A 27,205-nucleotide genomic window follows, 5' to 3' on the forward strand; every position below is an offset into this window, starting at 1 on the left:
TCACTGGGAACAGTTTCAAATAATAATGACATGAAATGAAGTCTACTGACCTGAGACATGAACATGAACAGACTTTGAATTTTTATCTGTACTCGTGCAGGTGTAATTGCCGCTGTGCTCCTCTCTCACTGATCTGATGGACAGGTAGGCCGTCCGAACAGCGTAATGTGAGTCATTTTTAATGCACATCTGGAAGAAAAAAAACATAAAAATGATCATTTGCAGGATGATTATCAGTGAAGTACTTTGTGTCTCAGACTGAGTAATATTAAAGAAGTCGGTCAGTTTTCAGACAAACATAACAAGACAGTTTAAGGAAACTCTCCCTGATTACAGGACATTACTGTACCTCCTCCTCCTTCTCTGATTTACATGATAATGTCCTGGCATCGAGCTGTTTTCCTCCTTTCTCCCACACAGGTGATTTCAGACCATATCCTTTTACTCTGCAGCGAAGCAGCAGAGACTGATTTTTGCTGAGGGTGACAGTAGATACCTCATCTTTGTTCATTACACTGCTCTGTAAGTCTGAAACACACATCAGGGCCTCAAGTCAAAAATATATTTCGCAGGGATAATTTGTCATTTGCTTCTCTGAGATCAGTTAGTGAATGTCTGAGTAAACATTGTTTTTTCAAGTATTTGAACCAAATCTTACTCAAATTAACTCCTGTAATAATTTATGGATACATTCTTTATGGATGTATTAAATTTGTTATGAATTAATTTAAATCCAGTTACCGTAGTCATACAGTTGGGAGCACTCTTGTCCTTCAGCATTGGTTGCACAGCACATCATTCCTCTATCATAATACTCAGTGCTTGATATTGTGCTCTCTGTCTTTCCGTCACTTTCCTTTAAACTCTGTTCTCCATCCTTGTTACTGTTCAAACCGAGAAAAAATTGTTAGTGGTGTAAAATTATATCTTTAGAGCGCTGTGTCTTTGACATACATTATTATCAAAGCTTGTCTAATACCCATCTATCCTAACCACCCACCAAAATAAAGTGTCCCTCTAAATGATTCAGTCTAAAATCAGACATTAAGAAGTGCTGCTATTCTAAAGTTTGCATACAAATGTAAAGGACAACATCTTACCCAGACCATTTGATTGTGGGATTTGGGAAACCCTCAGAGACACACTTAAAAAGCGGGGAAGTATCTGACACGTCAACACCATCGAGCATCAGCTGTGGTTTTGTTGGACGTTCTAAACAACAAAGAAAACAGTTAAATTCATTTTATTATCACTAATTTATGATCAAGCAGAGTTTGTGTGAGCACTGTAGAAGAAAGAAGATGAGAATCTGTTACTCACTCATTACATGAAGAATCACATTCGTGGAGAACATGGTGGCATTGTTAGATTCACAGGTCAGAGTGTACTCCCCTGAATCTGTCTCAGAAAGTGGTGATGTGACCATGGACTGACTCCCATTTCTGCTGAGGTTAAAGGAAACGTCTCAGTTTAATTACATAAAAAGATAAAAGCACACAAACAGAAACACAGACGGTCACTTACGCTGTCATTAGTCGGTCTTGTCCTCTGATCCAGTGGCAGACAGGAGATTCAGAGAGGCCCTCCAGGGAGATGATGAGTTTCTCACCCACAGCCAACTCTTTGCTGATGGGACCAGATAAATTCAGATAATCATCTGGTACCAAACATGCAGCCTGAAAAACAAGAGCCAACAGTTAATGCTCCTGATTTAAAAATATATTAGTTAATTAATTAATTAACATATTGAAGTGTGTATATGATTCTGTCATATATACACACGCTCCGTCTGTGATTTTGATGTGAATGCTTCAGCATACAAAGACATTTTGGAAAATTTCATGCTTTTCAGATTTGTGGGAACAGTTTGGTGGTGAACAGTCCTGCTCCAACATGACTGTGCTTCAGTGCACAAAGCAAGTTCCATAAAAACATGGATGAGCAAGTTTTTGTGCAGACAAACCTGACTGGCGTGCATAGAGTCCTGACCTAAACCCCATAGAACATCTTTGTGAATTAGAGCGGAGGCTGCTACTGTGTATGCCACAGCACACTCCCATTTGTTAAGATATAATGGAGCTAAACAAACACTAAACAGTTGCTCACGCATGGGATGAAAATGGATATCAAATTCTGTTTTATCTACACAATATGGGTGGTGTTTTCAAGGTATGTATATGAACAATTAATGGATATTTCAGTTATTATTGTTCCACAAGAACTTATCAAGGAATAAAATTAACTGAATGTTAATGGCTTTTCAGCTCTACAAAACTTATGGAAGTGTCACATTCAGTCCTGTGATGAGTTTTTAGTTAAAACAGCTCTTACCTCATGACTGGATACACAGACCTGAGACTCCACACCATCAGAGCAGAACAGCCCAACAGCACACAGCACCAGAGCAGCTAGAGAGATAGAAAATTAAATATTTCAACAGTTTGAACTATTATTGAAAAGAAAAAAATACACGTAAAAAGCCCAAAGAAGATGGAACATAAATGTGTCATTAAGACAAATTAATTGCTTGTTTAAGTCTTTTGACTTTTATTTTAAAATTAACCTGCAAAATTTAAACTGAAGTTTGCATAGAACTTGTGTCATTATTGGGACACATGTTATTTCTTACATTTATTTTCTCCCAGTGGCATCATATACTGCGTCACATTGTACGAAAATCTTCATTTAAAATTTGTGATTGCCATTAATTCTGCAGGATCCTGAAATACTCACATACCTGCAATCATGTTTCTCTGCCTCCAAATGTTAATTCTCCTGGTATGCAGGGGGAAATGTTCTTACTGCAACTCCACTACTCCACCTACAGGGCAATTTAACCCCCAGGGAATTAAGAAGGCTGATCACTATGATGTTGTATAAACATGGTTGGCAGGACACCTAATTCCTACACAGATTTACTACTGAACAAAATCACATGGGCAAAAACTGTCTCAGTACAAAAAAAGAAAAGAAAAAAGTTTTATTAGTGACCACCACACTCAGACTGGAAATAAGATACACAAGATTTATTTTTTCTTTCAAGTCAGACTAGTGGGCTGGGGGTGTAATTCTGGCCAGCAGCCCGAGGACATAACGTTTAGCATTATCAGCCTGTCAGCCAATCAAAAATTAGTTCAACATCTTCCTGAGAAAGAGTTTTCATCTACCTTAATGGGCCTTGAGTTAATGGGGAGGGAGTTTTCACACAAGATCCTGGGAATGCAACTCTCAGTCTCTTTAATGAGATTGGCCACCTCCTCATTACAGGGTAGGCTATTCCTCCTAAAGCTACACAGGTTACTTCTAGCAGTTTTCAGTCCAATTCTTTTTTTAAAGCAACACATAAGCCCTGAAATGAATCTTCCTTCTGGTAAAACTAAAGCATTTTTAAAACAAAACCAGCCAAACAAAAAGATAAAAAAGAGCTTTCCTTCAACTGTGGTCTTCAGTTTAAAGGTATTCTACAACCCTTTCCCATCCAGTCTCTCTGCATGCATATTTCCTCCTTTCTATCCCCTTTAAAGAGAAGGGCCCCAAACCCACACCAATCAATTACTTCTGGGACTCAACAGCAAACAGCTGGGCTAGAGTGGATCTCCGCTCCCACACTGGTTTGGCCTAACCCGACATTTAGTAGGAGATCACACAATTACCTAAATTAAACAACAATTCAGCCGAGGTAAGGAAAATTAAGACATGTCTCACCAGGCAAGCAGGAAATGTTGAAGATGACGTCCTCACAGTGATACACCAGTTTCAAAGAAACACATAGGAAATCTGGGTCTGTTAACAGTGACAGCAACTTTCCATCACAGAGGAGGAGTCTCAGAGCATTCTGGAGCCAGGGGTTGTTATTGAAACAGGCTTAAGATCAAATGCTGCTTATAGGCACAACCAAAGTAGCTCAAATTGCCTCACCTATACAAAGGAGGTCATGTCACGTGGGAGCTCATGACGGGATGCTTACTCCATACATCTAAGAGAGGCTTTACAGATGGAATACAGCACCTCTAACTAGAAACACAGGAAAAGAGCAGACTCATTTAGGTGTGCACAGACGTTTATTTATTTATTTGTTTGTTTTAGATACAATGTTATAGCAGAGAAAGTATTATACAGTCAGGCGTACATTTCATTTGTGAGTAAAGGAGAGACGGGTTTCATGATAAGCAGACTTTCCGTGGGTGGAAATATTTTGAGCACGAGGATAAAAATCTGTGGTCACATAGCTTCTCTCTCTCTCTCTCTTTTTTACATTCACTTTAAACTTTCAATGCTCATTGCCTGGAGCAAGAAGAAAACAACATCACTGTTACGGCAATGAGGGAGTGGGGGGCTTCCCTGCACTGACAATGTGCTCAGAGCAGGTCTGGCTTGTACAGGATAACAACGTGGCCACCATGAAACCAAAAAAGCATAATACAGCAGCCATGGGTGTAAGAGCCATTTATTGTTTTTGTTTTGTGTTGTTGCACATTTGGACACTGGGGGCAGTAACATTTGTGGTTACTGCATTTATACAGGAAGAATTGATCTCACAACGAGTAATGGTTGAACAGCTTAATGCTACGGATCAAATGAGGAGGCAGGGGAAGCATTGCCTTGGAGGCCTCAAAACATTTACACTGAGTTTTTCAAGTAGCACTCAGAACCTGTCTCGACCCCCTCTTTGACTTAATAACTGCAACCAAACTCCACCAGCATGTGTAGAAATCTCTTCACAAAGCTGTTAGAGTAGCTGTAAATATCTTGATGCATGCTCAATCATCCAGGTAAGTAAATCTCCAAAAGTTGATTCTGTTCATCTGGACGTAGCGTTTTGTGGGAGAAATGTTTCGTCCATGGAAGAAGTGGAAAAGAGGGCTTTGCTATCCTACCCTGGAACACCACCAAGCCATTGGTTCAGATATGTGGATGACACCTGGGTGAAAATCAAATCTCAGGACGTACCACATTTCACGGATCACATTAACTCAGTGGACCGATATATCAAATTCACCAGGGAGGATATGAAAAGTGGCAGGTTAGCCTTTTTAGACTGTGAAATTTCCATCAGTAATGGGGGACATCTAAAAGCTGACGTACCGTAAACCTACACATAGGGATCAGTATTTAAGGTTTGACTCTCATCATCCACTGGAGCACAAACTGGGTGTGATCAGGACGCTACAACACAGAGCGAACACCATCCCCACTGACACAGCGGCCAGGGAGGCAGAAGAACAGCACATCAAGAAGGCCCTGAGTAAATGCGGTTATCCCAGCTGGACTTTTGTCAAAGCTGGAAAGACACCTAAAGAAAGCTCCAGCCGATCCAGGAGAGAAGGACAAACGCTGCCCAAGCGAAAACCTGTAGAGATCCCGTATGTGTCAGGAGTATCAGAGCAGTTGAGACGCATTTTTTCTAAACACCGGGTCTCAAACCCCAAAACACGCTGCGCCAAAAACTGGTCCACCCCAAGGATCGGGTCCCCCGACACAAACAGAGCAACATAGTGTACGCTGTTAAGTGCCAGGAGGATTGCCAGGATTTATACATCGGGGAAACCAAACAACCTTTGGCGAAGCGGATGGCACTGTTATGCAGAGTGAACGGACTCTATGGCAGAACACACAGAGGCGCAGGGAATGCTGGAAGTGCTCTTTATTTACAGTGTCAGAATTATTTACACAGGATGGGAGATTATGTACACTGATAAATAAACGGAGGGAAACCAGGGAAGGGGGCTGACACGCTCTCGGAGGGAAAGGGGTAATCCGCGCACGCAGGGTGGATCTACGGAAAAAAGGGAAACGAAACTTTAGGGGAAGATACCAAACAGTCGGTAAGAAACTGCAGTAAATATGGGGAGAGTTGGAGAGCCCACTTGTCACACTGGCTGTACAGGCTCGGGCGAGGATCTCCGGGATGCGAGAGTAAAGCTGAGACTGATCTCTGTAGTGATCCTGGAAATACGGCTTCACGAACAGCTGACAGGCAAGCGGGTGATGGATCCAAAAAGTGATTGCCTGCCAAAAACTGATTTCCAATGTTTCTGTGTATTTTTTATCTGTAATATCTTTACGTATGTTGGTAAATAGACTTCGGTGAAAAGGGTTTACAAAGGGGTTATATATAGAATTTAAGAAATATCTGCTTTTCAAGTATCTTTACAACTCTGTGTTATTGTACTTACAATATAACCAACCAGTCCTTTATCGCCACTTAAAATATTTTTACAGAACTATTGTAATATTTGCTCCCATTTGAGGACATTTCTTATCACTGTTATGCTGATGATATTCAGTTGTACGTTTCTTTTATGCCCGAGGATTTATCTAAGCTTCAGCGTCTGAATGATTGCTTAGATTCGATCAAACATTGGATGGCTGCAAATTTCCTCCAACTCAACGAGGGGAAAACCGAAGTCCTCGTATGCGCCCCTGATAGATTTTTATCGCAGATAGTGAAAGCCCTTGGTCCTCTCTCACTCTATGTTAAATCCTCTATCAGGAATTTAGGTGTCACCTTTGACTCGAATCTCACATTGGATGGGCATGTGAAATCTCTGGTTCGGTCTTGTTTTTATCATTTAAGAAATGTGGCTAAGCTAAGCCCGATTTGATCTCGTTCTGAACTGGAGATTGCTATACATGCATTTATTTCGTCACGCTTGGATTATTGTAATTCGCTGTTTATGTGTCTAAGCAAATGTTCTCTGGATCGTCTGCATGTTGTGCAAAACGCTGCAGCTAGGCTTTTGACAAAATCCTCCAAGTACTCACATGTGACGCCATTGTTATCTCAGTTACACTGGCTTCCTGTTAAATCTAGAGTCAATTTTAAGATCCTGGTCTTGACCTACAGAGCTGTGCACAGACTGGCACCAGCCTACATCTCTGATCTGCTACAGCCCTATGTCCCTAGCAGGTCTTTGAGGTCATCTGATCAGGGCTTACTTGCTTTAAAATATACTAAGAGGAGGACTAAGGGTGATAGAGCTTTTGCTACTGTGGCCCCTAGACTGTGGAACTCTCTCCCCCAAACATTAAGAACTGCGGACTCAGAAGCTGTTTTTAAAAAACAACTCAAAATTCACCTTTTTAAAACTGCTTTTGGTTAATTTTATGCCTGTTTTAATTTCTCTTTTTAAATCTTTTTTATGACTTGTAATCTTATGTGCATCACTTTGTGATTCTGTCTTGAAAGGTGCTATATAAATAAAAAAAATATTTATTTATTTTATTTATTTAAATACGAGCAATCAGTTTTTGGCAGACAGTCACTTTTTGGCACAACACCGGCTAAGGATACAGGACAATAGGTAAGCAAACAAAATCCAAAACATGGGTTGGCCGTAATGCACACCGCAGAAATTAACAAACACGTTACCACTCGGGGCGGGGCACAATACTCCGACACCAGACGTCTGTCGCGCTGCTCCTAAATAACGCTCCATCAAATGACGTCTGATGTACCACCGGTGTGCCAGCATCCCGTGACACACCGCCCCGCCTACCTGTGCTGAAAACAGAAGCAAACCCATGACACCACACCAGAGAAACCCCACCAACTCCTAATAGGCACAACACAGAAGAGCTACTTCGTCAGGCCAGGACTCTGCAGTCTAGTTACACCTACAGGCCAGTGGACACTCTTTCAAGGATAAGGATGTACACATCCTGGACAGGGAGGAACGCTGGTTTGAGCGCGGAGTCAAGGAGGCCATTTACGTGAAAAGGGAAAGACCATCTCTGAATCGAGGAGGGGGCCTAAGGGTACATCTTTCGCCATCTTACAATGCTGTGATTGCAGCCATTCCCCAACTCTCTGTGAATGGTACTCATGGCCATTTATCAGTGGGCTTTGATCAGTGGGTTTTGGTCAGTGGTGTTGATCAATGGTCATGAGAATTTGCATAATTAAGATTAAGGAACTGACCTCCCAGCCCATTGTTCCTTCAGTGGGCTGGTTTCAGTCATTATGCAAATGTACTGTTTAGAAGATTGGGGAAAACTGCAGTCAGCTGAGACTGAAGAAGTCACTTGGATGAGTGACGAAACGTTTCTCCCACAAAACGCTACGTCCAGATGAACAGAATCAACTTTTGGAGAGTAGCTGTAAATACACAGAAATGAGTGCAGTTCTGATACATGAGAGGAATTTTGTGGGTTGACAGGGTGTGCCTGTAACTTTTCCTGACTGGAGCTTGTTGAGCACAAGAATGACATACAAGATGCGGTTTCTACAGCCCAAGTATACTTATATGATGGTGCATGAGTACTGCACAAGGCTGCATGGTGGTGCAGTGATTAGCACTATCAAGTCATTGCAAGACAGTTCAGGGTATAAATCTCTTGATTTGTTATGACATGTCTTTTTGGAATTTGAATGCTCTCCTTGTAAATTTCTGAGTTTCTTGGCATCTTTCACATTTAGACCTTCTTTCTTTTATACAGTTTGCTTAAGCTGTAGTATATAGTTAAACTCTTTGTGGTAGATAATGAAAAGTGTTAGGTTAAATATGATTTATCCAGTTCCAGCAATAAGTATAAAATGCTCACTATATTTGATTTAAAGATAAAGACACTCCATTTTACTCTAAATGATTGTGAGAAGACTATCAAGTAACATGCTGTATGGATAAAATGTTATATGGTTGATAACTGTATGTGATGGTTACAGAAGATCCTTCTCAGATATTGAAATGTCTGAGTACACAGACATCGTTCAGAAATGTCCACAGGGCTCAGTGGATTATGGCAGTCGCTGAAATTCTGGTGGTTATATCTTTATAACCAAACTGAAAAAAAAGAAAGCGAGTGAGACTGAGTGATAATGGTTATTCATCCAGTTGTGAAGGTGAACAGGCTGACCCTCTGCCCTCAGTCTACAAGCTGGTCAAACAGTGATAATGAGCTATGCTGTATGTTGTATGGATAAAATGTTATATAGGTGATCACTGTGTATCTGATGGTTACAGAAGATTCTTTTCAGATTCCAGAATGTCTGAGTCAGATGTGTCAGCAGTCAGCAGGTGACAGTGCCCTGTTTTGTGTTTCATCACTCAGAAATGTCCACAGTGGTCGATGCATTGTGACAATTGCTGAAGGTCTGGTGGTTATAGCATTATAACAGAGCTAAAAAAAAAAGAAAAAAAAAAGCAAGAAAGTGAGCCTCAATAATAAGGGTTCTCCATCCGGTTCTGGTCACACAGAGAGATCTGTGTTCTTTATTGTGTTCATAAAATATATATTCCCTATTTTTGATGAGGTACATGAGCACTTCACTGGCTACAGCCAAGCCAGAAGCAGAAGCAAACTGCATACTTTCAGCAGGAAGGAGTTATACTCGGGTGGCTTACCTAAAAAAAAACAAAACAACAACAATAAAAAAAAAACAACAACAGCGTGAGCATGACTACTTTTAGATTTTTTAATCAAATATTTTCAGTAAATCTATTCATTAAAGACTTGTTATTACCAATAGAGGGCTGAGGTGTAGGTGGGATAATCATGTAATGGGTTTTGCACCAGGAGCCAACTGAGTTTGTCAGACAAAACCTGAATTGGTCTCCTTTTAACACGTCTTTGCTCACTGAGCTCTTTATCAGCTTGTTGCAGGAAAAATTAGAGACTGTTCCAGAGGTATTTGGGTCCTCATCCCAGGATGAGTCCGTTTCACTGCAGCTGTGAAACAAAGTAAAAGGAGTTTAAATAATCAGAGCTAAAATGTTCTCTGAGCTGAACGGCTGTGCAGGTAATCATACCTGTCATTGAACTTAGAGCAAATCACCCAGGTATAGTTTGCTGGCAACAGACTGGCAGTCTCAAGGTTGAGGGTACCATCATCCTTATTATACACGAAGGTGAACTTTGGTTCATCTGAAACAATATCAGATGATGTCAAACATAATTACATTTAAATACTAATAAAAATGTAACAAAGGCTACACTAACCCACCTACAACACACACTGATATGGTCTTTGTTTCCTGTTGTTCTCCAGCCTCCAGGTGTAACTTATAATCTCCTGATATGAGTGGATCACAAAGCTTCACAGTCCTGAGAAACAGTTCATTATAGACCTCATATCACATGATTACACTGGACAGCAGCAGTTCTCTGTTGCTGCTCATGAAAAACATGAATGAATGAATAGTTTTACACTTTTACATGATGACAGTTTGCTTCATTGAAGTACCTGTGCTGTGTTACCCATGTGTCCCTGACACATTTAGTCCTGTTTTTGTCAGGAGTCTCCCAGGAACAGTGCTGGAGAACAGGATGGTAGGAAACAGTGGCCTGCAAGCAGGTGCTGGATGCCTCCTGAGCTGATATGATCTTGGTCTCATCCAGCTGTGCAGAGAGGAAACCTTCATCTGAGGAAACACAAGAATAAACCAGATTTATTCACTGGGAACAGTTTCAAATAATAATGACATGAAATGAAATCTACTGACCTGAGACATGAACATGAACAGACGTTGAGTTTTTATTTGGACTCGTGCAGGTGTATGTGCCGCTGTGCTCCTCTCTCACTGATCTGATGGACAGGTAGGCCATCCGAACAGCGTAATGTGAGTCATTTTTAATGCACAGCTGGAAGACAAAACCATAAAAATGATCATTTGCAGGATGATTATCAGTGAAGTACTTTGTGTCTCAGACTGAGGAATATTAAAGAAGTCGGTCAGTTTTCAGACAAACATAACAAGACAGTTTAAGGAAACTCTCCCTGATTACAGGACATTACTGTACCTCCTCCTCCTTCTCTGGTTTACATGATAATGTCCTGGCATTGAGCTGTTTTCCTTCTTTCTCCCACACAGGTGATCTCAGACCGTATCCTGTTACTCTGCAGCGAAGCAGCAGAGACTGATTTTTGCTCAGGGTGACAGTAGATACCTCATCTTTGTTCATTACACTGCTCTGTAAGTCTGAAACACACATCAGGGCCTCAAGTCAAAAATATATTTGGCAGGGAGAATTTGTCATTTGCTTCTCTGAGATCAGTTAGTGAATGTCTGAGTAAACATTGTTTTTTCAAGTATTTGAACCAAATTTCACTCAAATTAACTCCTGTAATAATTTATGGATACATTCTTTATGGATGTATTAAATTTGTTATGAATTAATTTAAATCCAGTTACCGTAGTCATACAGTTGGGAGCACTCTTGTCCTTCAGCATTGGTTGCACAGCACATCATTCCTCTATCATAATACTCAGTGCTTGATATTGCGCTCTCTGTCTTTCCATCGCCTCTCTTAAAACTCATTTGTCCATCCTTGTTACTGTTCAAACAGAGAAAAGAAAAAAACATTGCTAGTGAAGTAAAATGATATTTTTCAGAAAGCTGTGTCTATGAAAAACATTATTACCAAAGCTTGTCTGATACCCATGTATCCTAACGATCCCTCAAAATACAGTGTCTCTCTAAATGATTCAGTCTAAAATCAGACAAGTGCTGCTATTCTAAAGTTTGCATAAAAAAGTAAAAGACAACATCTTACCCAGACCAGGTAATTGTGGGTTTGGGGAAACCCTCAGAGACACACTTAAAAAGGGGATTGGTATCTGAGACATCAACACCATCGAGCATCAGCTGTGGTTTTGTTGGACGTTCTAAACAACAAAGAAAACAGTTAAATTCATTTTATTATCACAAATTTATGATCAAACAGAGATTGTTTGAGTACTGTAGAAGAAAGAAGATGAGAAGCTGTTACTCACTCATTACTACATGAAGTTTCACAGTCGTGGAGAACATGGTGACATTGTTAGATTCACAGGTCAGAGTGTACTCCCCTGAATCTGTCTCAGAAAGCGGTGATGTGACCATGGACTGACTCCCATTGATGCTGAGGTTAAAGAAATCATTTCAGTTTACATATATGAAAAGATAAAGCACACAAACAGAAACACAGACGGTCACTTACGCTGTCATTACTCGGTCTTCTCCTCTGATCCAGTGGCAGACAGGAGATCCAGAGAGGAATTCCACGGAGATGATGAGTTTCATACCCACCACCAACTCTTTGGTGATGGGACCAGACGGATTCAGATAATCAGCTGGTAGCAAACATGCTGCCTGAAAAACAAGAGCCAACATTTAATCCTCCTTCATTAAGCAGCAGTAAAACCATCACCGGTGGCAAGATCTGTATTAGATTTTCCCGAAAACACATAAAAAAAGTTGATTTCCTGATTAAATGTTTCCTTTAAAAAACAAAACAAAAAACAAAACAAACAAAGCTTGTATTTTGTAACTGAACTAAACTTGTACTAAAACCTCTTCAAAATTTATTAGAATGACACAAAGTGATTACAGGAAATTACAGAAAGAGCAGCTAGCACTATTTCCCTCTCTGTTTTAACACCTCTTGTTGCTGTGTGTTTTTTTTTTGCTGCCCTGTTCACCATAAACCACACTGCCATTTGTGAAGGTAAGCTGGAGCTACACAAACATTACAGAGTCGATGCACAGAATGAAAATGGGTGTTCACTTCTGTCTTATCTAGACTATAGGTGTGTTGTTTACCCAGATATGTATATCTGCAATTAATGCATATTTCACACTGGTCCAGAGGGGTTTATCAAAGAATAATAGTTCATTTTATGTCATCTCAGAACTATTCCCTGCTTTAAGGCTTCATTGTCAGTGTCACTTTCAGCTATCTGATCAGAGTTTAGTTAAAACAGCTCTTACCTCATGACTGGATCCACAGGCTGGAGTCTCCATGTCGTCAGAGCAGAGTGCTCCAACAGCACACAGCAGCAGAACAGCTGGAGAGATAGAAAACTGAATTTTTAGTTTAAATATTACTGAAAATCAAAACAAATTTATATACACCGGAGGGGAAAAAAAGCAACATCAATGCATCATTAGGAGGAAATGATTGCTCTTCTGAGTCAGACTGTATTTATGAACTACAGCTGTGTCATTAACAAAATGCTTCATAACTCAACATTTAGCTCTGACCAACTACAAAAATCTTGACTGCATGTCTGTGATTACCTTCGATTGTGCAGGAATGAAGAACTCTAACTTACCTGCAATCATGTTTCTCTGCCTCCAAGTTTTCATTCTCGTATTCTGAAAGGAAAATTTGTTGCTGCAACAGCGCCACCTATATGGGAATTTCTTCCCAAGGAAATGAAAAAGGCTCATCACTATAATGGTGGGAAAACACGACAAGAAGCCAGGATATTGCGCACCAGACGGGCAGGATTTGATGGAGAGGTCCTCGCACACTCACAGAGCACCAGCAGGATCCACGAACAAGACAAAACAGTTAATAATATCTTAATAATATCAAAGGAAAAATAAACACAAGTAATTAATCACAGCTGGATCATAACGGGACGCTTTCTCCATGCATCTAATAGATAAACTAGCTTCACAGATAGAATACAGAATCGCTAACTAGAAACACAGGAAAAGAGCAAAGATGAGTACAAACAAGGTTGAGACGTTGAAAGTATCTGCTCACCCAAAGCTGGCTGCCCAATCTGGAAAAGTCTGCCTCACTGCCCCTCCTAAGTGGAAATGGTACAGTTCCGCTTTCTGTTATTTGTTTTTCTCAATCCTTTTGTAGAAATCGACGACTAGGAAGTGGCTTTACGACATCATGTTTCACACATTTTAATGTGAAGTACTTTGACTTGAATAAAAGTCACTTCTTACCTTCTCATAAAAAGTTAGATTGCTTTTCTCTTGGGACCAAAATAAAATAGACACATACACATGATTATCGTGATTTTCTTTTAATGAATAAAAAATATTGCACTTCACGTATAATGCTTAAATATATATATTACAAAACCCCCAGATATATTATGTATATTTATATTTAGAATATTTACAATCCCGTTAAAGAAAACTACATCTTATGAAACTTACATACAAAAATAATTTTGTTCACATTCAGACCTCACTTCCTTCGTGCATTCTGCTCATGTTGTAGTATATAGATAAACACTGTAATACATTATGGAAAGTATGATAAACATAGGCTAAATATGTTTTCCCCACTTCCACCTGAAGTTATTAAATGCTTATTATATTTTAATAAAATGTAAAGCAAATTCATTCTACTTTAAATTTTTAAGAAATTATTATTGTGTAACATTTTGTATGCATAAAATGTTATATAGGTGATCACTCTGTATCTGCTGGTTGCAGAAGATCGTCCTCAGCTGCTTAAATGTCTGACTCAGATGTGTAAGTATAGACCAGCCTGTTTTATCCCTCAGAAATGTCCGCAGTGGTCGATACATTCCTGTAGCGGCAGGAAGTCTGGTTGAGAGCTGGATGATGGAGCTGAAAAAAAAGAGGCATATGACTCAATGATAATGGTGCTTTTGTGCTTCTCGCATACGTGGAGTCCCTCAGGGTTCAATCCTTGGACCACGTCTGCTTTCATTTGCTATGCTGACAACACACAGCTGGGCTTTTCTGTTTAGCCTCAGCAGCCTCTCCTACCTCCATGAATGCTTCAATGCTATCACTAATTAGATGTCTTCTTATCGTCTGTTTGGCAATCAGCTTGGCTGAATTTAACTGGCTGCTGAAAACTCAGTTTTACAGATTAGCTTTTCCTTCGTCTTTGCACATTATTTTTGACCATACTTTATATCTAATGAGTGTAGTGTCTCCTCTTTCCCCTGCTTTTAGGTGGAGATTAGGTTGGCACTGCTGTAGCCAACACACCTGTTTCACATCAGTTCATTACCTCCATGTATTTAAGCACCAGTTCAAGCCTACGCTCCTTGTCAGGTTCTTGTGGCATTGGCTGCAGTAAACTATCTCTGTAATTGTTGTTTGACTCCTTAGTGACTCCTTAGACTCTGGCCTTCTACTCACTCCTCCAGCTACTCTGAAAAAATATTCAAGTAAAACCTCAAATCCTCATCCCAGTAAAATATCCCTCATCTGTTTTTGTCTAGCAGAAGACCGTTCTCGTTCGGTGAACACACACTCACCCGAGACTCTTGTAGCTCCAGACTCTCCCCTGTTGATCTGAAATTCTGTAAAATAAACCTTTTTAAAACTGAACACAGTCTTCTGAAAACATGACCATTGTTGGATATTACAGCTTTATCCTGAGTGTGAAAGACTTTATAACTGTGTTTTAAAAAGTGCTACACAAATACATTACTGTGACAGAGATACCAAACTCTTATAAAACAAAGAAAAACCCTGAAAGATTCAATTAATCTCCCTTAAAGGCTGATACTGAGGTTTATATTGCAAAGACAAATGACTTGGTGCCCTCTTCTATTTGTGTTTGTTAAAAATCTGAATATATTTACCTTCTTTTTGATGACGAATATGAGCACTGTGCTGACTACTACCAGAGCCAGAAGGAGAGTTATATTGCCTGCTTTCAGCAGGAATATGATATCCTGAGGTTGTTTACCTACAAATGACAATGTGAGCATGACAGCTTTAAATGAATTTCATCAAATATTTTCTGACGCAAATACTCGTTATTACCTATAGAGTACTGGACTGCAGGTGGGATGATTATGTGGTAACTTTGGCACCAGGAGCCAACTGAATTTGTCAGACAAAACTTGAATTGGTCTCCTTTTAACACGTCTTTGCTCACTGAGCTCTTGATCGCCTTGTTGCAGGAAACATCAGAGTCTGTTTGAGATGCATCTGGGACCTCATCCCAGGACGAGTTTGTTTCACTGTAGCTGTGAAACAAAGTAAAAGGAGTTTAAATAATCAGAGCTAAAATGCTCTCTGAGCTGAACGGCTGTGCAGGTAATCATACCTGTTATTGAACTTAGAGCAAAACATCCATGTATAGTTTGCTGGCACCAGACTGACAGTCTCAAGGTTGAGGGTACCATCATCCTTATTAAACGAGAAGTTGAACTTTGGTTCATCTGGAACAAAATCAGATGATGTCAAAGAATCTCACATTTTAAATATAAATTATAACTACATTTAAATACTAATAAACTGTAACAAAGGTTACATTAACCCACCTACAACACACACTGATATGTTCTTTGTTTCCTGTTGTCCTCCAGCCTCCAGGTGTAACGTATAATTTCCTGATATGAGTGGATCACAAAGCTTCACAGTCCTGAGAAACAGTTCATTATAGACCTCATATCACATGATTACACCTGACAGCAGCAGTTCTCTGTTGCTGCTCATGAAAAACATGAATGAATGAATAGTTTTACACTTCCATATGATGGCAGTTTGCTTCACTGAAGTACCTGTGCTGTGTTACCCATGTGTCCCTGACACATTTAGTCCTGTTTTTGTCAGGAGTCTCCCAGGAACAGTGCTGGAGAACAGGATGGTAGGAAACAGTGGCCTGCAAGCAGGTGCTGGATGCCTCCTGAGCTGATATGATCTTGGTCTCATCCAGCTGTGCAGAGAGGAAACCTTCATCTGAGGAAACACAAGAATAAACCAGATTTATTCAGTGGGAACAGTTTCAAATAATAATGACATGAAATGAAGTCTACTGACCTGAGACATGAACATAAACAGACTTTGAGTTTTTATCTGTACTCGTGCAGGTGTATGTGCCGCTGTGCTCCTCTCTCACTGATCTGATGGACAGGTAGGCCGTCCGAACAGCGTAATGTGAGTCATTTTTAATGCACATCTGGAAGAAAAAAACATAATAATGATTATTTGCAGGATGATTATCAGTGAAGTACTTTGTGTCTCAGACTGAGGAATATTAAAGAGGTCGGTCAGTTTTCAGACAAACATAACAAGACAGTTTAAGGAAACTCTCCCTGATTATAGGACATTACTGTACCTCCTCCTCCTTCTCTGGTTTACATGATAATGTCCTGGCATCGAGCTGTTTTCCTCCTTTCTCCCACAATGGTGATCTCAAACCGTACCCTGCTACTCTGCAGCGAAGCAGCAGAGACTGACCTTTGCTCAGGGTGACAGTAGATACCTCATCTTTGTTCATTACACTGCTCTGTAAGTCTGAAACACACATCAGGGCCTCAAGTAAGAAATATTTGCTTTTCGGAGATTAGTTAGTGAATCTCTGGATCTTCTTGAAGTGAAGTTATTTGAACCATATTTTACTCAAATTAACTCCTGTAATAATATATGGACAAGTTCTTTGTGGATTTACTTAACATCTTATTAATTAATTTCTAACCAGTTACCGTAGTCATACAGTTGGGAGCACTCTTGTCCTTCAGCATTGGTTGCACAGCACATCATTCCTCTATTATAATATTCAGTGCTTGATACTTTTCTCTCTGTCCTTCCGTCACTTCCCTTAAACATCTTTGCCTCATCACCATTCTTGTTCCTGTTCAAACAGAGAAAAATCACATTATTAGTGGTGGGAAACTGTCATAGTCCCTCAATCTTGACCACTTTCTTTCTTCTTGCACACTCACTCTCTCTTCTTAACTATCTGTATGTGTGTGGTGGTGGGAGTTGGGGTTGGGGGTGTGGTGTTTTTCTTGCAGGTGTGGTACTCGTCTCGTGTTGCTGCCCTCTGTGTGAAAAATCACATACATGTTCCTGATATCCTCATTTGTAGCCGTACGTAAGATAGTGGCAGACTCTTTTGCTGGATAGTTGAACTACAAACAGTGAAGCCTGGCTCCTTTGCTTATGTGAATGTTCCACTTTTCCCTGAGAAACCCCCCCAACTTACCTGCTGTTTTCTTGTGCTGTCTGATACCCTATCCTAACCACAGATCCCAACAAAGTGTCCCTCTAAATGATCCAGTCTAAAATGAGACAGAAGAAGTGCTGCTATTCTAAAGTTTGCATACAAATGTAAAGGACAACATCTTACCCAGACCAGGTAATTGTGGGATTTGGGAAACCCTCAGAGACGCACTTAAAAAGCGGGGAAGTATCTGACACGTCAACACCATCGAGCATCAGCTGTGGTTTTGTTGGACGTTCTAAACAACATGAAAGAAAACAGTTAAATTAATTTTATTATCTCTAATTGATCATCAAACAGAGATTGTTTGAGTATTATAGAATAAAGAAGATGAGAAGCTGTTACTCACTCATTATTACATGAAGAATCACATTCGTGGAGAACATGGTGGCATTGTTAGATTCACAGGTCAGCATGTATTCCTCTGAATCTGCCTCAGAAAGCGGTGATGTGACCATGGACTGACTCCCATTTCTGCTGAGGTTAAAGGAAACATCTCAGTTTAAATACATAAAGATAAAGCACCCAACAGAAACACAGACGGTCACTTACGCTGTTATTAGTCGGTCTTCTCCTCTGATCCAGTGGCAGACAAGAGATTCAGAGAGACCCTCCAGGGAGATGATGAGTTTCATACCCACAGCCAACTCTTTGCTGATGGGACCAGATGGATTCAGATAATCAGCTGGTAGCAAACATGCTGCCTGAAAAACAAGAGCCAGCATTTAATTCCTCTTTATTAAGAAACTAGATCAATCCCATACTGTATCAGTTTGAGTTATGACTGTTCAACAGGGGCTGATCAAAGAATTCAATGTTTAGTTAAAAAAGCTCTTACCTCATGATTGGATACACAGACTGGAGTCTTCACATCATCAGAGCAGAGTGCTCCAACAGCACACAGCAGCAGAACGGCTGGTGAGATAGAAAACTGAATCTTTAGTTTAAACAATTATTTGAACTATTATTAAAAAGAAAAAAAAGGTCAGGGAAAAAGAGGAAACTCAACATAAATGTGTCCTTAAGAAAAGAAGTCTTTTCACTGAACTCCTTAATATAAAATAGAAATATTATGGCACATTTTAGTTTTAAACTAAAAGAAATGTAAGCAATTTCAAAAAAGAATAAAGTTCAAATATAAACTGTGTCATTATTGGGACACACATGTTATTTCTTATATTTATTTTGAGGTTCCTCAGACTGTATTTCTGAACTGTGCTTCATAAGTCAACATTTAGCTCTGACCGACTACAAAAATCTTGATTGCAAGTCTGTGATTACCACCAATGTTGCAGGACCTTGAAATACTCTCACTTACCTGTAATCATGTTTAGTTGCGGCCAAATATTTGTTTTGATGGTATTTGGGGAAATTTTGTCACTGCAACAGCGCCACATACATGGAAATTTCATCCCCAGGAAATTATAGAGGTTAATCACTATGCTGTGCAAACATCCTCGGCAGGCGGCTTAATACCTAAACAGACATTCAATTTTAAATTGACGAGTTAGAGTGAAACCAATGTGATAAGCACATAATCATATAGGCTTCAGAGGTAATGAGGATTAAAAAGCAAGGATATAGCTCACCAGCTGAGCAGGAACTGAGGAAGATGAAGAGGCGATCCTCACACACTCACAACACAACGCGATGCTGCAAACAACACACCACTGCTGTACAACAAAGGAGGACCACCGCCAGCAGCATTCAAGACAAAAAAATAAAAGCAAAATGCAAGTACGTAATCACAGCTGGATCTTACAAATAAACCTTTGATCACCTGAGACCAGCATCAAACAAATCAAAAAGAACGTTTGCATATGATCACAGTGACGACAGACTTTAAGCAAGATTGCTCTGGGAGCCAGGGGAGCGAAACTGGCTTGAGAAAGAATGCTCCTTATCTGCACAAAGTGATCCACACACAAGCAGAATAACAGGACTCAACTTGCCTTTAGCTATAAAAGTGAAGTCATGTTAAGAAAGTACTGATAGTGTAACTTACTCCAGACATCGAATAGGTAAACTGCCTTCACGGGTGAAACACAGCACCTCTAACTAGAAACACAGGAAAAGAGCACAGATGAATGCAAACAAGGTTGAAATATTGGCATTACCTGATCACACAAAACTGTCTGCCGGTCGATGGAGAATTATCCCAGGGTGCCTCTCTGTCCTTCCTAAATGGATCTGTTTTGCTTCCTGTTGGAATCCTCAATCAGGAAGATCTTTCTGAGGTAACATAGGAAGATGCATAGATGCTGCCAATAGGCTTCCTGACTGAAATCTTGTAATTTAAGAAATATCCCAGCAGTGAGCACATAGTGTGCTGGACTTCAACTGAATTGCTCATGAAAAGGTTTTTTTGTTTACACTTATCTAGTTGTGCAGACATTTTTTTTTAGATACAATGTTACAGAGCGATAACATGATACACTTTGGCCCAGATTTTATTTGTGAGCAAAGGAGAGATTAGTTTCAATACAAATAGATTTTTTCTCTAGGTCAAAAGTAGTAATATTACATTTTGTTCTTCTTTTCAAAGTATTCACTTTAATCTCTCAGGTCTGGCTGCCAGCAACAAGAAGAAAACAACATGAGGCTTCTTTGTCAGGGCAGCTGCATGGATAAGTAATAGATTATTGCCCTGACTAGTCCTGCAGAGGATTCAAGAGTGACCAAGAAGCAGGAAATAGTGTATATCCACCCCCCACATTTGTACTATCACCCCCAACTGTGATTCAAGACGAAGAGAAGGCAAGCACCTAGGCTATGAAAATGGCTGACTGGATTAGTTACAGGCCCTGGAGAATATTTACCAGCTGTAAAAGGCACTGTCTGCTGCACAGCCAACTTGCCGGAACTGGGTTGGTCCAATGAGGGAAGAAGCAGTGGCAAACCTCCCTGCACTGTAGATGCACTCAGAGCAGGACTGGATTGTACAGCAGCCGTGGTTTACTGTTGCTTAAACTGTGCCTCTTATAGGTGGAGATGCAACCCTGTGATGGCAAATGGGTCATTGGGACCGATCTGATTTGACGGGATGTGGTTTTATTAAAAGACAGATTTGTAGAGGAGACCAATCCCCTTTCAGCAGCACTGGGAGAGAGTGAAGGGTTTAGGAAGGATTCCATTGAACTGCTTGCCCTCACCATTTCCTCCAGGGGTGTGCAGGGTAGTACAAGACTTTACTAGTTTGTGCACATTACAGAGATTGCTGATTAAGCACCTCTCCAAGGCCTTTCTTTGTTGAATTTGAAAGTGCTCATTGTAAATGTGAGCTTCCTCTAGATACTTCAGCCTTTACTCACAGACCAAAACCAGTGATCAACACAACTAGACCTCACCTCACCTTTAATGAGCTGGTGTGTACCTGGGAAGAAACAGTAAGACCTTACATCTGTGACACATGGAGGTAGAGTAAGAATCTGTAAGACGCGTACCAAGCCTAAATGCAGTTAGACAAGACTCCAGTCATGCCTATATAGACCACAACCTGAACAGCTTGAGCAAGTCATGGGAAAGCTACGAGTCTACCTTCACTAGTACACTTTCTCAGACTAGCAGGCCAATGTCATTACTGCCACACTCAGTAACTTGGCCTCAAGATTTAAGCCAGAAATGCATCAAAAAGCGAGAGGTCATGCCCTCTATTAGCCGTAACTGTGATGAATTAATTCCCAAGATCCCAACACACATTAGTGAGGATCTGTGAGTCGGTTCAAGCTTTGGAGTTAGTTGTTTAGTCACCTCAGCAAGCACAGATGACAGACAATAGTCATATTTATGAATGTGTGTATACATCAGTGTCTACTTGCAGCAGCCCCTAAAACAGATGTGTAAAACCTCATCACAGCTGATTCGTTGTATTACTTGATTCTGGGAGCTCATGGATGAAGTCACTGATGACAGCCTCCAGAGCATTTAAACTTACAATAGGACGCATCGACCACACAGCGGCTGTTATAACAGGATATTTCTCCACCACGTTACCCAAAGTATTCACAAAATCCTCGCAAAGAAGAGCATTTACTGCTCAAATGTCTATGATTCATGGTAACACACTAGATGCAGAATCCATATCCAGCATGAAAACTCTGACCTCTGGCGTCCCCTAGTGTGTGGATATCCACTCAAAACAGCAGCAGACTGGTAGTGAGATCATCACAAGGCTTCACACAGTGGTGGATCAAGTGGGAGCAGGAAAATATTACAAGTGAGCTAAAAGACCCTGTGTGGGTGGCAAGTATGTGCTTCACTAAGGTGAAGCACACACTTGCAATGTCCAGGAAGTTTTGGCTTTGTTATGCTTTTATTTTGAAGTCCACTAACAACTCTCTCTTTTGAGGGCAACTTTTTGAAGGGCTGATTCATGGAGTGGACACATGATTACAGGCTAATGACATTCACCTGAAAGAAATTGGGGTAAACCATTAGATGGGAGCTGAAGGTGGGAGCGGCCTGAAGCTTCGGTTTGATTTGATTTAGTTAGTTTCTATTTTATTTAACTGGAGTTTGGAGTCAGATGTATGTGGTGTGTGTTGTATTTCACTGTATATGTATATTTGTAGCTAGAGTGTGTAGGGGGAATCTCTTAAATGTTCATATTAAGATGTGCCGCTGGTGAGAGTGTTGAACCCTTGTATCTGTAAGAGAAAGCTATCCAGAGCTCTGGAAAATAACTGAAGTCTGTTGTGGTTGTTTTTTCCATCATCTGGTTGCCTTCATGTTAGCTACCGACCGCTACAGACCCGCACTGAAAATAAAGCTATATTCAGAAAGATTTAGGGGATACACAAAACTGCGGTGTTCAGGTCAGTACACTGGACAGCAGGTTTTTTTCTTTATTGAATAAAACTGATTGCACTTCAAGTATAACACTTCAACATGTCACAATACAATCCAGTGTAAAAGTGTAACAATGTTATACATCGAATAAATCTAGAGCGGGTATATCTACACCTTACATAAGTATAAAAACTTTGTTTTTTTAAACACTTTGTTGTGTTCTGTTGTTTCAAACATAGGCTTATTATGTTTTCCAATAAGGCCTATAAGTATAAATCTCTTCCTATATTTAAATAAAATATAAAGACTGTCCATTTTACTCTAAATTATCAAGTGTGTAGCTGCCGTCATAGGCAACTCTCACATTTAAGTTCATTTTATTGGAGTTAAGGTTGAAACAATTAGTAGTTAAAATATTAAGAAATAATAAATAAACAGTAATTCATGTTTGTTGATTAGATTTATATGTTTAAATGTGTTATTTGTGCTAACTGTGCAATTAGATCGGAACCTTTTCTATAGTTCCATCTGTTGTTGCTAAGAGGGCATTTTTCTTGGCTGGCACACTCAGCAAGCTAATTAAGAGACAAGCCACGAGGTTTGCACGTCTACAGAAAGTTGTAAAAGAGTACCTTTTTGGACTACCCCACGACGTAAAGATGAAAGTTTATTCCCTTTGAGTGAGGCCAATGAGGTAAATGTTTTGTTTATTATCGTTGTATGTAAATACGCTAGTGTTGCATGATATTTCAGTGCAATTACCTCAGTGTGAAGTGTAATGTGTATTTTATTGATTCTTTTGTTGGAATATTTCGTCATATAATGCTTAAGGACTTTATTAAGAATATTCATTTAAGTTTGTATTTCTTTTTAGTTCTGACGGCATTGTATCGGCTGTGGTTGGACATCATTACATGTTAAGGCATGTTGAAGAATCCTCCTGTCCGAAATAAATGTCAGTTTAACCGCAAAGAACAAGTTGAGCTTTATTAAGACTCAAGGGGAGTAACAAAGTGAAATGTATGGATAAAATGTTATATAGGTGATCACTGTGTATCTGATGGTTACAGAAGATTCTTTTCAGATTCCAGAATGTCTGAGTCAGATGTGTCAGCAGTCAGCAGGTGACAGTGCCCTGTTTTGTGTTTCATCACTCAGAAATGTCCACAGTGGTCGATGCATTGTGGCAATTGCTGAAGGTCTGGTGGTTATAGCATTATAACAGAGCTAAAAAAAAAAAGCAAGAGAGTGAGCCTCAATAATAAGGGTTCTCCATCCGGTTCTGGTCACACAGAGAGAGCTGTGTTCTTTATTGTGTTCATAAAATATATATTCCCTATTTTTGATGAGGTACATGAGCACTTCACTGGCTACAGCCAAGCCAGAAGCAGAAGCAAACTGCATACTTTCAGCAGGAAGGAGTTATACTCGGGTGGCTTACCTAAAAAAAAAAACAAAACAACAACAATAAAAAAAAAAACAACAACAGTGTGAGCATGACAACTTTTAGATTTTTTAATCAAATATTTTCAGTAAATCTATTCATTAAAGACTTGTTATTACCAATAGAGGGCTGAGGTGTAGGTGGGATAATCATGTAATGGGTTTTGCACCAGGAGCCAACTGAGTTTGTCAGACAAAACCTGAATTGGTCTCCTTTTAACACGTCTTTGCTCACTGAGCTCTTGATCAGCTTGTTGCAGGAAACGTCAGAGTCTGTTTGAGGTGCATTTGGGACCTCATCCCAGGACGAGTCTGTTTCACTGCAACTGTGAAACAAAGTAAAAGGAGTTTAAATAATCAGAGCTAAAATGCTCTCTGAGCTGAACGGCTGTGCAGGTAATCATACCTGTCATTGAGTTTAGAGCAAAACATCCATGTATAGTTTGCTGGCACCAGACTGACAGTCTCAAGGTTGAGGGTACCATCATCCTTATTAAAGGAGAAGTTGAACTTTGGTTCATCTGGAACAAAATCAGATGATGTCAAAGAATCTCACATTTTAAATATAAATTATAAATGCATTTAAGTAATAATATAACTGTAACAAAGGTTACGTTAACCCACCTACAACACACACTGATATGGTCTTTGTTTCCTTTTGTCCTCCAGCCTCCAGGTGTAACTTATAATCTCCTGATATGAGTGGATCACAAAGCTTCACAGTGCTGAGAAACAGTTCATTATAGACCTCATATCACATGATTACACTGGACAGCAGCAGTTCTCTGTTGCTGCTCATGAAAAACATGAATGAATGAATAGTTTTACACTTCCATATGATGACAGTTTGCCTCATTGAAGTACCTGTGCTGTGTTACCCATGTGTCCCTGACACATTTAGTCCTGTTTTTGTCAGGAGTCTCCCAGGAACAGTGCTGGAGAACAGGATAGTAGGAAACAGTGGCCTGCAAGCAGGTGCTGGATGCCTCCTGAGCTGATATGATCTTGGTCTCATCCAGCTGTGCAGAGAGGAAACCTTCATCTGAGGAAACACAAGAATAAACCAGATTTATTCAGTGGGAACAGTTTCAAATAATAATGACATGAAATGAAGTCTACTGACCTGAGACATGAACATGAACAGACTTTGAGTTTTTATCTGTACTCGTGCAGGTGTATGTGCCGCTGTGCTCCTCTCTCACTGATCTGATGGACAGGTAGGCCGTCCGAACAGCGTAATGTGAGTCATTTTTAATGCACATCTGGAAGAAAAAAAACATAATAATGATTATTTGCAGGATGATTATCAGTGAAGTACTTTGTGTCTCAGACTGAGGAATATTAAAGAGGTCGGTCAGTTTTCAGACAAACATAACAAGACAGTTTAAGGAAACTCTCCCTGATTATAGGACATTACTGTACCTCCTCCTCCTTCTCTGGTTTACATGATAATGTCCTGGCATTGAGCTGTTTTCCTTCTTTCTCCCACACAGGTGATTTCAGACCGTATCCTTTTACTCTGCAGCGAAGCAGCAGAGACTGACCTTCACTCAGAGTGACAGTAGATACCTCATCTTTGTTCATTACACTGCTCTGTAAGTCTGAAACACACATCAGGGCCTCAAGTCAAAAATATATTTGGCAGGCAGAATTTGTCATTTGCTTCTCTGAGATCAGTTAGTGAATGTCTGAGTAAACATTGTTTTTTTACTTTCACTTCACGTATTTGAACCATATTTTACTCAAATTAACTCCTGTAATAATTTATGGATATATTCTTTATGGATGTATTAAATTTGTTATGAATGAATTTAAATCCAGTTACCGTAGTCATACAGTTGGGAGCACTCTTGTCCTTCAGCATTGGTTGCACAGCACATCATTCCTCTATCATAATACTCAGTGCTTGATATTGCGCTCTCTGTCTTTCCGTCACTTTCCTTTAAACTCTGTTCTCCATCCTTGTTACTGTTCAAACAGAGAAAAAAAATTGTTAGTGGTGTAAAATTATATTTTCAGAGCGCTGTGTCTTTGACATACATTATTATCAAAGCTTGTCTAATACCCATCTATCCTAACCACCCACCAAAATAAAGCATCTCTCTAAATAATTCAGTCTAAAATCAGACATTAAGAAGTGCTGCTATTCTTAAGTTTGCATAAAAACGTAAAGGACAACATCTTACCCAGGCCATTTGATTGTGGGTTTGGGGAAACCCTCAGAGACACACTTAAAAAGCGGGGAAGTATCTGAGACGTCAACACCATCGAGCATCAGTTGTGGTTTTGTTGGACGTTCTAAACAACATGAAAGAAAACAGTTAACTTCATTTTATTATCACTAATTGATCATCAAACAGAGTTTGTTTGTAGAAGAAAGAAGATGAGAAGCTGTTACTCACTCATTACATGAAGAATCACAGTCCTGGAGAACATGATGGCATTGTTGGATTGACAGGTCAGAGTGTACTCCCCTGAATCTGTCTCAGAAAGCGGTGATGTGACCATGGACTGACTCCCATTTCTGCTGAGGTTAAAGGAAACATCTCAGTTTAATTGCATAAAAAGATAAAAGCACACAAACAGAAACACAGACGGTCACTTACGCTGTCATTAGTCTGTCTTTTCCTCTGATCCAGTAACAGACAGGAGATCCAGAGAGGCCCTCCAGGGAGATGATGAGTTTCTTACCCACAGCCAAAACCTTACTGATGGGATCAGATGAATTCAGATAATCAGCTGGTAGCAAACATGCAGCCTGAAAAACAAGAGCCAACATTTAATCCTCCTTCATTAAACAGCCATAAAATCATCACCGGTGGCAAGATCTGTATTAGATTTTTCCCCAAAACACATAAAGAAATTTTGATTTCCTGATTAAATGTTTGCTTTAAAACAACAACAACAAAAAAACAAAAGAAAGCTTATATTTTGTAACTGAAATAAACTTGTACTAAAACCTCTTCAAAATTTATTAGAATGACACAAAGTGATTACAGGAAATTACAGAAAGAGCAGCTATCATTATTTCCCTCTCTGTTTTAACACCTCTTGTTGCTGTGTTTGTTTTTTTTTTGTTTTGTTTTGTTTTGCTGCCCTGTTCACCATAAACCACACTGCCATTTGTGAAGGTAAGCTGTAGCCTAGACAAACATTAAAGAGTCGATGCACAGCATGAAAATGGGTGTTCACTTCTGTCTTATCTAGACTATAGGTGTGTTGTTTACCCAGATATGTATATCTGCAATTAATGCATATTTCACACTGGTCCAGAGGGGTTTATCAAAGAATAATAGTTCATTTTAT

General features: G+C 39.8%; 2 protein-coding genes across 2 annotated transcripts; both read right to left on the bottom strand.

Annotated features, from left to right (window-relative positions):
- Window positions 1–9,225: 9,225 nt before the first annotated feature.
- On the bottom strand, window positions 9,226–13,511 carry LOC134634877 (receptor-type tyrosine-protein kinase FLT3-like). The gene is made up of 14 exons (XM_063484306.1): window positions 13,475–13,511; window positions 13,035–13,125; window positions 12,691–12,767; window positions 11,921–12,072; window positions 11,715–11,842; window positions 11,495–11,606; window positions 11,133–11,275; window positions 10,741–10,919; window positions 10,443–10,581; window positions 10,184–10,361; window positions 9,944–10,044; window positions 9,750–9,864; window positions 9,464–9,669; window positions 9,226–9,344 (listed from the first exon to the last, which is right to left on the bottom strand). The coding sequence occupies exons 2-14, from the start codon at window positions 13,066–13,068 to the stop codon at window positions 9,274–9,276; spliced, it is 1,635 nt and encodes a 544-aa protein (XP_063340376.1). The 5' UTR covers window positions 13,069–13,125; window positions 13,475–13,511; the 3' UTR covers window positions 9,226–9,273.
- A 9,962-nt stretch (window positions 13,512–23,473) lies between these two features.
- LOC134634926 (receptor-type tyrosine-protein kinase FLT3-like) lies at window positions 23,474–26,409 on the bottom strand. The gene is made up of 10 exons (XM_063484385.1): window positions 26,302–26,409; window positions 26,086–26,197; window positions 25,725–25,867; window positions 25,322–25,500; window positions 25,023–25,161; window positions 24,764–24,941; window positions 24,524–24,624; window positions 24,306–24,420; window positions 24,020–24,225; window positions 23,474–23,897 (listed from the first exon to the last, which is right to left on the bottom strand). Exons 1-10 carry the CDS (start codon window positions 26,405–26,407, stop codon window positions 23,827–23,829), a joined length of 1,350 nt encoding a protein of 449 aa, XP_063340455.1. The 5' UTR covers window positions 26,408–26,409; the 3' UTR covers window positions 23,474–23,826.
- Between the last annotated feature and the right edge of the window lie 796 nt (window positions 26,410–27,205).

This window comes from Pelmatolapia mariae, linkage group LG9, assembly GCF_036321145.2.
Source record: "Pelmatolapia mariae isolate MD_Pm_ZW linkage group LG9, Pm_UMD_F_2, whole genome shotgun sequence".
In the NCBI taxonomy this organism is placed as follows: Eukaryota; Metazoa; Chordata; class Actinopteri; order Cichliformes; family Cichlidae; genus Pelmatolapia; species Pelmatolapia mariae.

Excerpts from the sequence above, each read along its gene's own strand:
- LOC134634877 (XM_063484306.1), bottom strand. The coding sequence starts at position 13,068 with ATGAAAACTTGGAGGCAGAGAAACATGATTGCAG. Across the intron at positions 11,843-11,920 it reads GAAGACCGAGTAATGACAGC|CATCAATGGGAGTCAGTCCA; the intron begins GTAAGTGACCGT and ends CTTTAACCTCAG. Across the intron at positions 10,582-10,740 it reads AACCAGAGAAGGAGGAGGAG|CTGTGCATTAAAAATGACTC; the intron begins GTACAGTAATGT and ends TTTGTCTTCCAG.
- LOC134634926 (XM_063484385.1), bottom strand. The coding sequence starts at position 26,407 with ATGGTCACATCACCGCTTTCTGAGACAGATTCAGGGGAGTACACTCTG. Across the intron at positions 25,868-26,085 it reads CCCACAATCAAATGGCCTGG|TAACAAGGATGGAGAACAGA; the intron begins GTAAGATGTTGT and ends CTGTTTGAACAG. Across the intron at positions 23,898-24,019 it reads TACACCTCAGCCCTCTATTG|GTAAGCCACCCGAGTATAAC; the intron begins GTAATAACAAGT and ends TTTTTTTTTTAG.